The sequence below is a fragment of the Pyxicephalus adspersus genome, chromosome 5 (assembly GCF_032062135.1).
Source record: "Pyxicephalus adspersus chromosome 5, UCB_Pads_2.0, whole genome shotgun sequence".
In the NCBI taxonomy this organism is placed as follows: domain Eukaryota; kingdom Metazoa; phylum Chordata; class Amphibia; order Anura; family Pyxicephalidae; genus Pyxicephalus; species Pyxicephalus adspersus.
The window spans coordinates 48,564,273-48,576,143 of record NC_092862.1 but is presented as its reverse complement, the minus strand read 5'-3'; the positions used below and the strand labels follow the sequence as shown (position 1 = coordinate 48,576,143).

Sequence of the window (11,871 nt, the reverse complement as noted above, 5' to 3'; positions counted from 1 at the left end):
TTTCCTTTGTTTATAATGACCCCTACAGCTTTTCCTGTGTTGCTCGAGATAAGCATCATTGCAATAGCTTAGAACACTTGCTTAATCTTCTTGGTTTTCAACATTTACTGTCCAGTTGTATCAAACGTTTATTGTTTTACTAGACCAAAGATGTCACCTGGATTGTACCCTGTATGTATGCGCATCACATCAACATGTATTTATATGCCCCTGACATTGTACGCAGTGCAGAGTACTCATGTAACTTTAAAGCCAGATGGGTCAGCAAAATTGTGGCTTATCCTGTAATGCACCAAGTTATTGATGACATTTTGTAATACATTTTTAAAACATAAAATAAACTTTATTTGTACCCAAAAAGTAAAGAATTTTAAATACAAACTGTCTTAAAAATAAAGATGTTTATGGCAACAATACAACAGAAGTGAAAGTGCAAGAAAAGGGAATGTTCCCCAAGAGGAGGGTGAAAAAAGACTGGAGCAAATATACTTTTACAGCAAATGTGGTCTTTCCAGAAGAGTACATTCAATCCACAGTGCTCTAGAGAATACAAGAAATGACTAGGTACCTTTTTACAGCAGATTTTGGCAGGTGCTGTAAAGAACTACACTTATTTTGCACACCCAACATTTAGTTTTGTGCATTCCCTTCAAAAAAAATCTCAGCCCCCAGTTCTCCCACCTTTACTGTGGCCAGCACATCTCCCAATTAGGTACCCTACAAATTCAAAAATAAAGGATCTGCATTGCCAGCATAACATGAACTCATGGTGCCAGAATTTATTAAAACTTTTGTTTTGCATGTTACATGATCTAAACATTTTCTTTATTCAGCAGGCCACATATGGTGGTAGAGGAGTTATGGAATCTATATACATTACAAGTAACATGGCTGATGCTTCAGTTTACCTGGTTTGTTTGTGCAGAGAATGGGATCTGGGAGTGGCAATTGTCATGAACCAGGGGATTTGTCAAACTGGACCAACGCCACAGCCATTTCACCCCCTTATGTGCTAAGAACTATCAAGAATACAAATTTGACAGCAAGCGGCCCAGACCATGCAATGTATACCATAAGTGGCTTCCATGGAAACAGCCTCTATTCATCAAGTAAAAATGTTAAAAGGGAAGAATATGGACACCAAGTAAGGACCGTTCCATGACAAACAGTGCAGAAGTTACGGTACATTACTAAAAAATGTGAAGCTGGGATTATTTTCAAACTCTAATAAGCTAAAACAGCAATGGTTTCCTATGTAAATTCATTAAACTGCAGTAATATTATAGCTCTAAGCATGTTTGCCCCCATTACCTTCTAGTAGCTGGGGAAGAGATTGGACAGATAAAAATACTCAAGGATGAACAGATAATATAAACTATAGAACAAAAACTTCAAATGTAACATTGCATATAAAAATACATTCTGTGAATGTGAAATGGGCATCTAAAATCTTTACATTAAAAAAAAAAAAAAAAAAAGTTAAAAAAAAAGAAATCTACTCAATGTTGCACAACTCAATGTATTCTTCTACGTAGTAGCTGACGTCCCTCAAGGTTTAACTTTCCGAGTAGACCGTGATAACAGTTTTTGTATTCATTGTAGTTCTCATCTGAATGGAAGGTAAGGATTTCTATACAGTGGGCAGAAAATACTGGGGTGGATAAGAAGAATATATCTTCAAACCATGCAGTTCATACACTTCACCATTTTGCTTCCATAGTCGATACACTCTGGGCCAACACACTCGCAGCATGCATTGTGAAACCATCTGTACTTGGATGCGCCCATAGAGGCGCAGGAATTCTTGCATTGGTGGATAGACATGCAGTCATCGAAATATACCACTGTGCACATGTGCTCTGCAAAGACAAGAAGATTACATGTCATATCCTGAACGACATAAGGCTGGCAACACCACCGTTTGTCTTTTCAAAGGTTGTATAAACCATCTCTCCAACACAATCATGGTTAAAATTAAACTCCTCTTTATGTAAACAGCAGAATTAAAAAGACCTTTACAAGAAATGATTTGGTTTTGTTTTTAACAACCGATTGTTGGATGTGATCTTGTTTTTAGTGGCTGTGTAAAGAGTGAGCTATGACTGCCAATCATTTGGTTGAGGTATCAGGGGAAAAAAGGATTAGGTAATAGCAGCATACAGCATATATAACACAAGTCATTGTCAATTCCATAAACTAGTAGCAGCAGACCTGAAAATATTAGACCTGAAATGCCCCCAGCGACATTTCATTTTGATATTTTTTTCTCCTTTCTCCTCCCTGGCCAAAGTCCAGGACCCTAACTCATTAGACCTTTTTGCCTGTCTAAGTTTCCATCTCTATTTGCAACCACTACAATTTAGCTTCAATACACACAACATATACATCCATTACTGCCCCCTAGACCTGCCACAGAATTTCTACAATTTGGAGTTACAAATTCTGGAAATTGTGGCCTTTGCAGCTAAGCAGAAAAAAAGACAGTTCATAAAGAAATGTGTTTATATGAAAAACAGGGTGTGAGGCAACTTGGCAACCAAACAAAAAAAATCCTTAGCTATTAAATATAATAGTGTCCTTACCACTGGAAAATATGACTGAATTCAAAAAAAGACACTGGGCAAAGGCCAAGAACTATGGGTGGTTGAAGCACAGCAACATGCAGAGCTCATGTAACGGTTTACTATAATGTAAAGACAATAGCTGTGCAGTGCAGATTTTTTTTATTATTTTACAGGTTTCCGGACAAACATTTATTTAACTTCTATGACAGCTGTTCAAGAGGAAGTTCTTTTTTGACACCTCTAAAATGTTTATATACCAAGCACTGCATCACCTCCGGAGTCATGAGGCAGTTTTAGAATCTAGGTTATATTAGGACATCCTGAAGTAAGGCACATCTGCACAGCCTAGCACAAGGAGGACATTTTTGGTAGAACAAATATAACAGCTATTAGTCATAAAGTAAACAGAATGAAAACACTGCTTCACATATGTTAGGAGCCAAACAATAACACCCCAAATGATAAAGCTTCTTAAATTTATACTATTTACAGTTATGTTGGATTTTCAATATCAGTAAATGATTCTTCGATGGTTTATGAAGAAAATTCCTGCTTGCATTTTTGACAACATATCCACACTTGGAATGCTGCTACCTGTTTTTAGCCAGTGTTTGAACTTGACAGGGCAGACCAACATATAAAATACAAATCAGAACACCCCAGCATCATAAAGTCTGCTAAAGCAACTTGAACAAATGGTTAAAACCTCCTACACTTTTGTATTCATTGCACTTGATGATTTCTGGAAGGACTACTTAACCACATGGGCCCTCTTTTTATTATGTTTTGCCACTCCCTGTTCATCTAAGATGTATTTAGCTGCATTGGGTGATCAGGAAGAATTGGGCCCCAACTGAAGTAAGTTGGAGCATACTTTATAAAAAGTTTTTTTGTCTCTCTACATCAACTGCAGGTTTAGGGTTCGGAGGATGAGAAAAACAAAACGTGTTCTGCTAGGCTTTTTTAGTGGCTTACAAATGTCTGCACAGGCACACGGGGTAACGCTGAAGAAACATACTTCTAGTCTGAACTGGCCTAAGGGTGGACGACTTGGGGTTGGGGGCAGAGAGTGCAAGTGGATCTTACATTTGAGGCTCATTCATCTTCACAGATACATAGGACCAGATATATTACTACGCAGGATGGCCTATATAAAATTCACCTGTATCAAAATATCAAAGACATTTTCAGTGACCTGAGGGAACATGAGGATACTTTATTTTCATCACCTGAGAATTCTCCTAGTTTATTTATCCAGAAATACATAACCTGCCATAACAGGTACTGGAAAAAGATTAGATGCAAAGTTGTAAATGTTTATTAGATCGGCATTGCAAAATACATGGAGAAAACTAATATAAAAATAAATGATGCAATGTCTACAAATTATAAAATGAGAGCCTAGTCATTACTGTGCCTAGGACAGTGCTTCCCACCTTTTTATTGTGTGTGTGTGTGTGTGGGGGGGGGGGGGGGACCCCTTGAAATAACTTTCAGGTAACCTCCAATATAATTACTATATCCATAGGACACAATACATTAATGTGGTGGCCAGCGGGACGAATGTCACCTTCACAGATGGCTAAAAAGATCACTGGTATCTGGTAAACTGGACTGAGAGTCACATATTGCTCATTGTTTAAGGAACCCCTAGTAACCTCTGGAGGAACCCTAGTGTTAAAAAATATTGGTCTAGGAACTAGAATCTCTTGATAGCCAGTAAAAAGTATCAGGGACTGAACTATTCTCTCCAAAATTTCAAAACACTGGTAAAATTGATTTCCCAAGCTGTGTTCAGCTGTTGAGTTTCTGTCAAAGGAAAGGATCTCTATTGATCATTTCTAGTGACAGGACGAACAAGCGATATTCAGTTCTACTAAGAGGATGTGCAGGTGGTACCCAACTACATCCTTCCCCATAGGATATGACAGCGATTGTCTGTGATTTGTGATATGTTTTATTAGTGCTTGTAAGACAATTAAAACTGAATGGCTTTCTGAACTGATTGCTATGTGCTGTCTTATACCCTTTACATCAGACTAACTACTGTTGGGGCAGCCAGGGGTCTGGTTTTGCGAAAGGTAAGAGGACTACACACTTTTTGCCCCCTTTCTGATTTGTAAGCAAGATAAGGAAGCAGGAATGAGAGGGAAAGGGGGCACATATGTTCCAGTTCCTATCTACGAAGTTCCCAAACCTATTGCAGGGAATGGCTTTAATATAAAGGTCACTAGTACTGCCACTGCAGTCTTTTTGATTATGCTAGCAGATCTGTGTTTTCACCTGTTATAGGGTTACCAGATTGTTCATTCTGTAGTTAAATTGCAGGATTGTCACCCTGTGGTAGAGGGGGGGGGGACTCCCAAAAACAAACATTTTCCATGCTACTGACACAGTGATACATACACACAAACTAAACACCCCTGCAGTGGGTTGATTGATCATTTAGACTGGGGGTTATTGAATAAGTTACAATACTTATGATATCAATTTCTCATCATCACAAATGATCTGATTTACAATTATACTTTGCATGTATCAAATACCTTTTGAAACCTAGTTGTGTCATCATCACTGTGCTCCACATAGCCTGTACAGGAGGGAGCAACAGGTCTACCCAGTACAAGCTCCCTGTATAAAAAACAAAAGGGGGGCAGAAAGATACAAAACCACCCTAGACAAGGAGGGAGCACATAGTCACCAGTCTTATGGTAGTAATTATTGTACAGACCTGGAAATAATTCACACCTAAACTAAATAAAACACATGCCTCTTGTAAAAGCAAATGATCAAAGTTGACTGCAAATACCTTTATCATTTCCATGAACCATATGAGCCCCATTTTGTGTAACCGTTACATTCTGGTGCTGTGGCTGATTCACTGAATCCAAAAAGGAAACAAGATTTTCATGATGAGAGAGCTCTTCTACCACAGGAAAAGAAACAATGTTCCAATTAAGCTGCTTTATGCCATCTACTTCAGTCAGTGCCCGGAAGAGAGATGGGATGGGATCATGAAGTTCCTCAACTGTGCTCTTGGAAGTTGGTGGGGTGTCACTGTAGTTTCTAGGATTACACATACCTAGGAAGAAATTCAGAACATCTTAGTTCATGTGCAAATGACTTGAATGCCTAAATTATCAGAACAATTATAAATACAAGTTATTTGTCCACAAAGCAGCAATTTATTCTTTTTATTACATGTTCTGTAATTATGCAGATGTTTAAGGCACTACAAAGTATAGGGAAACCAAATAAAGATTACTTATTAGCTCAATGGAAATATTGTTCAAATTTATGAATTGTTTTTGTGCATCAAGTGTAAGGGTACAAGTCTATAGTGAAGGAAGATGCTAGATTCTATAACTACCTTTCCAGGGCTCAAGTCTTAAAACCCTTGTGTTGCTATCTTTAGCCACAACAGGTATCCAAGATTCAAATGCCTGCTCACCTGCCAACTCATATCACAAAATGCACAAGCTGGCGAGCAGCACTTTGCTTTCTGACTTCCTGTGTGTTAGGATTCTACCTTTTTGTTGATCCCCAAGTGATGCAGATATCCAACACTAGTGAGCGTGCCATACACCTACATCCCCATTACATGCATACTGATTTCTGGAGTAAATAATTAGTGAAGGGGTTAATCAGATTTCTGTAACCAAGAAAAAGCAACTTGTTGGTGAAGGGGGCCCATCAGTAATGCTACATGGGGTAGTTCAGTTTTTCTAAACATCAGATTCTATTCAACCCTCAAAACCCTAAAGAATATAACAGGTAATATTAGCCAGTATTAGGTGTCTTGGAATCACTTAAGAGATTTAGGTTTCTTCAGTATTTATAAAGTTATAGTGTGGAAATTGAAATTGTTTTTTGTTTTTGTCAATACAATGAAGTACGGTATTAAACTTAAAAAAGGTTATGTTCTGTGAATTTGCACTAAACCCTGTGTAAGTGGTACTGAGCATGGGTTCTCTGCTGTATATCAAATCAGATATTTTTAAGCACATAGGGATTTCTAGTCCAACGGCCTACTCATATATTGGCTTTATAACATAAATACTGTACATTTAAAATGCAAAGTCTGACACCTTTTTTATCCTCAGCAATTTGAATTTAGCAGTTTGTGTTTCAGTATGTTCCATTGGACCTGATCAGATGGGCTAGTCTTCCCTACACACACGATGAGCCTTGGGTGCACATGACGCGACCCCGTTGCTAGTTCTTACACTTTTCCATTTTCCCTGCTTCAAAAGCATCATCTTCAAGATCTGACAGTTAAAGCTGCGTACACACGTCCAATTTTTATCGTTGGAAATGAACGACGAACGAACTACGAACGACTGATTGGCCAAAAATCGTTTGTAAAAAAAGTAACCAACGACGCCGACGAACGAGGATAGTCATTGGAAATGAATGACCGGACCGGCGGATCGGATTGGACAACGATCGTTGACCATCTATCGTGTGTACGGTCGTTCAGTGATCGTGCATGTTCTGAGCATGCGTGATGAACGAACATTTGATCGATACAGGCTGTATTGTGTATGTGAATGTATGTATGTGTGTATGTATATATATATATATATATATATATATATATATACTGTGTGTATATATACGTGTGTACAATATCTTTGAACAATCGTGTCGTTATCTGTATGTACAGGATCGGTGCTATACGATCGTTCGCAGATATCGTGCAGGATCGTTCGTTGTTCGTTTACAAACGATAATAATTGGAAGTGTGTACGTAGCTTAACTTGTTGCCAGATTTTCCCACTCTGACAAGGGCCATTGAAATAAGATAAAGTTATTTACTTAACCTGTCAGTGGAATAATGTTTTAGGTATGATGCTCTAGAAAGAGAATGTAATCTGCTCTTTTTCAGATGAAATTAAAAACAAAATATTTTAAGGTACTGAGAAAGCATTAAACCCATCTCTATTCAGTTTGGATGCTACAGAAACAAAGATCAGAACAGTGGATGCCATAATTGCTTTAGGCATGAATGTTCAGCTAATTACCATTTACTGCAATGACTGAGATCGGGATTGTTTCTGCCTCCTGACAATTATCAGCCAATAGGAATAATCCCTACTGCGCTAAAAACAGGCTTTGATAGTTATTAGGAATACAGCAGGGAGCATTCCCATTGGCTGATGGTTGTTAGAGGCAGATATGCTACCACTGTAACTCCCTGATGTGGAATGCTCTGTATACTGTGGTCAAAATGTCAGTACAAAAATAGAGGTAGGAAGATTTTAGAAGCTTTCATTTAAGGATAAATTCCATTTAATTTCTTGATTTATATTTTTCTTGCTGTGTTTTCTTTCCAGGATTTTAGATCCGCTTTAATATCACTATATGTTCCCTTTGAGACAGCAAAGTTTAGGTTTTAAGTTTATTAAATGTTACACCTTCATTACCCTTGCAAAAAAAAAACTTTTATAAAGTTTACTGAACATACTTTATTAGGAAGGAAAAGTGGAGGCCTATTCAAATAGGAAACAAATCCAATGAAAAGAACAGTGGAAAGGGAAGCATTTATGACTGGAGGTGTAATGAAAGTGCAGCTAAAGTCTGTGTTTTTGTAAGCAGTGATGTCAGCTCATAACTCTGCACATCTGGCGAGAAGTGCACAGCCAGTAACAGGCCCGGAGGGCGGATGCTAGTCTGGCACTTCACTGAGTCACCTGCATTTAATCACGCCAAGATTCCTGGTTGACTAGAAATCACAAAACAAGCAGCAAAGTGTGATCTGTGCCACATCAAATCCAGCACACTTTTCTGGTAATGGTATGGAGTCTTTACACTTTTAGGTTTGTTCTCTAAAAGAAGGACAAGTATTACACTCAAAAAAAAAAAAAAGTATAAAAACTACACCGATGTAAATGTTTAACAAAACACAAAAATTAATTAGGCTTGTTTATATAAGATGACAGCAACAAGTTAAGCTACATACACACGTCAGATTTTTATCGCCCGATAATCGGCATCGGCCAATTATCGGGCGAAAATCTGCCGTGTGTACAGTCGGTGTCGTCTGGACGACCGACCTGCCTATTACGCAGCGCTGTACATTAAATAGGGATTGCAAATGACAGACTAATACAGACAGTGATACAGGAGGAGAGGACCCTGCCCCGAAGAGCTTATAATCTAGTAATAAAAGCTGACATTCAAAAATCCGGTTCCTTCAGATTTCCAGCATGGATTTCGGAACACATTTTCAGATGTCCACTGTTTTCTGAAGGCACCGTTTATGTTTTGATGGCGCTGTACTCCAGAATCAGCTGTTGGGTCTTGCTTGCACATTTCTTTCCTGCTCATTCCTTCTTATTTATTTGCTGCTGTATAGCCCCATTATAGATTCAGCATCCATTTAAAGGATTGTACAGGTAGTCATTTTCTGTTAAATATATACAGCATGTATAACGGTAACAAATCCAGGATTTTCGATAATTCGGCATACCTCAGGTCTGGAGGTTACTGGATTTTTGAAAGTCAACCTATTAAAGACTTTTACATACAATTACATGGTACACGTCCTCTATCCAATAAATGACATATAATCACACCCATTACATAGTAAATATAAAGGGTACCTGTATACAAGATCAATGTGACAGAAGAACACATACCACACTTCAATCTACACAAACTGGACAGATTGCACTACAATACATACATGTCATTGATATGTTGGGAATAACACGCATTGACTTACAGCAGACTGGGCGAAGGATGGGCCTGGCAAAGCACCAAAAGTCTATAAAAACATATAAAGTGACTTCACAACCCGGGGTAGTGCCTGTATGTTGTAGTGCCCGGCTGTGTGTTGTGGCGCCCGGCTGTGTGTTGTAGTGGCGCCCGGCTGTGTGTTGTGGTGCCCAGCAAAAAATGAGTCAGTAATATTTATAAATGAACTATAAAAGGTTTGTCAATATAACAAAAGACTGCTGAACAATTACGTCAGTAAGTAGTTATAGAGCAGGACGGCCATATTAGTATTAGATTTTCACCTGAGACAAATCCAGAGTAAAATAATATAACATTTCTATATGTGATTATTACAGGTGGTAATGAGCACCGTCACTGGCAGCCATTGGGGAGAACAATCCCCAGGCAGGGCTCTGAGCTGTCCCTATGGCTCGCCTCCTCTCTGGTATGTGACCCCATACCCTGCCATGCCCGGCTGAGCTCCGTACAGGTCTCCCCAGGGACGGTGTGAGCACCTTTATCTAGGCGTCTCCCCAGTGACAGGGCCGGTTGCCATGTAGTTGTGAAATAGAAGTGCGTGGTGTCAGTCATGGCCTCCTCCTCCCTGGTACTCACCAGTGCACGGTATCCCGCCTTCCCCGAACACAGCGGCTTCTCCTCACTCGGCTCTGATGGCGTGTGTAGGGGAAGGGAAGGAGGAGCGGGCACATCCCAGCCCCCAGAACTCTCACAAAAACTTTTCCACACGGCACCTCCTCCCACTTTCCATCCTCCAGACTAATAAACTGCTCGTCCTCCTCATCCTCTGCCAGCTGAGAGCTCACTTCCATCATCACCCATACCTAACAACAATCTTATATATGTGTGACAGACAATGGTGACCATTATTATATCTGTTCACATTACCAGCACTGTGTACATCTCCTATATATTTACACCAAGCATGCCCTATTGTGTCCCTGCCCCCTAGATTGTAAGCTCTTCTGGGGAGAGTCCTCTCCTGTGTCTGTCATTTGCAACGCTGTGTGATATGTTGGCGCTATATTAATCCTGTTTAATATTAATAATATTAGTATGTGATCAGAAGAGCTGGGGGTGCAGATTACTATGACAGGGCATATAGGGGCGCAGAATATGAATTATCATTAATATTATTATTACAGGATTTATATAGCGCCAACATATTACAATAATAAGGGGTTACAAATGACACAGTGACACAGGAGGAGAGGACCCTGCCCCGAATTATACCCTGTTTCCACAAAAATAAGACTACCCCGAAACTAAGCCCTAGCATGATTTTTCTGTATTTTTGAGAATGCTCGAAATATAAGCCCTACCCTGAAAATAGGCTACAATATATATAAATACATGGACAAGAGGAGCTCATATAAGGAAAGTGCTTTGCTAGACATTGAAAAATTGGGGACAATCATTCTAAAGAAAATTCAAGATGGATTTCAGGGGTTGGGGAGTTATGATGATGTTCCAGAATGTGACGACATGACTGTATGTGAGTAAAATACAGTACAATGGGGTTATAATAGAGCCAGGATCAGCACATGTATTCAGCAAAAGGAAATGATTAGTTGCTAACACTGACCCTTCCTGTCCCAGATTGAGGACATTGTATGCTTATAACTATATACAATATACAGTAGAACTTCGGTTATTCGGCACCCACAGGAAATGGCCGGTTCCATATAAGTGGTAGTTTCCGGTTAACTGAGGATTCCTTTTCTCACCCATTCAGCACAGGACCTCTAGTGCTGAATGGCTGAGAAAAGAGAAACCCTGATGATGGTTTAAGCGCCATCAGGGTTTCCCTTTCCTCAGCCAATCACGGAGTGCAGCTCTACTGACAGCTGCACTTTCTTGATTGCTTCCACTGCCTTAGCGGAGCTGTGCCATGTGTTCCTTGCCACTTCCATAACAATAAGCTGTTCAGACTGGCAGTGAGGTTGCAGTTTGGTTACCGCTTTCTCATACCAGAGAACTGCTGCCTGGGAGGGATGGGGGGTGCCAAGGTGGGATCGCTTGATCCAAAGGCAGGTCTGAATCTAGCCTAAGGCAGGCCCACACACATGAAATTTTCATTGCTCATGTCTTTCATGATCTTTTCCAGCAACAAGTGTGATAGATTAATGAGTGCTGTACACACTGCCCCCTTCTGTTCTATGGAGAGGGGGGAGAACAAGCAAGAGGCTCCCTGCTGTGCTCTCCTCCCTTGACTTGTATAGCGCTGTCCCCTGGGTCCATTAATGATGTCTGGCAACCACAGTACACATATCAGATTGGAGGAACCTGACCGTTCTTATCTGGCTAGAATTGTCTGATGTGTATACATACCCCTGGGGTTGTTTTTTAGCACCAGGTTTTCACTTCAGATCAAAATAAAAATCTAACTGGATCCATCAGTCATTTGTAAGAGACCAAGCATATGAGACTTGTTGGTACGTTTGTATCGTGTATATGAATGATCATATACACTTCTGATTGAAATTCCAAACACTTTTTAGGAAAAGTTAACAGAAGGGCAGAACCTAGTACACATGTGAAGTGTTTTGGTATTTCCAATGATTTAACT

The 11,871-nt window shown here is 39.6% G+C and overlaps 1 protein-coding gene across 1 annotated transcript; it reads right to left on the bottom strand.

Annotated features, from left to right (window-relative positions):
• Positions 1–321: 321 nt before the first annotated feature.
• Positions 322–9,875, bottom strand: TWSG1 (twisted gastrulation BMP signaling modulator 1). Its single transcript, XM_072413352.1, has 3 exons — positions 9,746–9,875; positions 5,374–5,646; positions 322–1,859 (listed from the first exon to the last, which is right to left on the bottom strand). Exons 1-3 carry the CDS (start codon positions 9,873–9,875, stop codon positions 1,678–1,680), a joined length of 585 nt encoding a protein of 194 aa, XP_072269453.1. The 3' UTR covers positions 322–1,677.
• Between the last annotated feature and the right edge of the window lie 1,996 nt (positions 9,876–11,871).

Excerpts from the sequence above, each read along its gene's own strand:
- TWSG1 (XM_072413352.1), bottom strand. The coding sequence starts at position 9,875 with ATGACTGACACCACGCACTTCTATTTCACAACTACATGGCAACCGGCC. Across the intron at positions 5,647-9,745 it reads GCTCAGCCGGGCATGGCAGG|GTATGTGTAATCCTAGAAAC; the intron begins GTATGGGGTCAC and ends ATTTCTTCCTAG. Across the intron at positions 1,860-5,373 it reads GGTTCATGGAAATGATAAAG|AGCACATGTGCACAGTGGTA; the intron begins GTATTTGCAGTC and ends TTGTCTTTGCAG.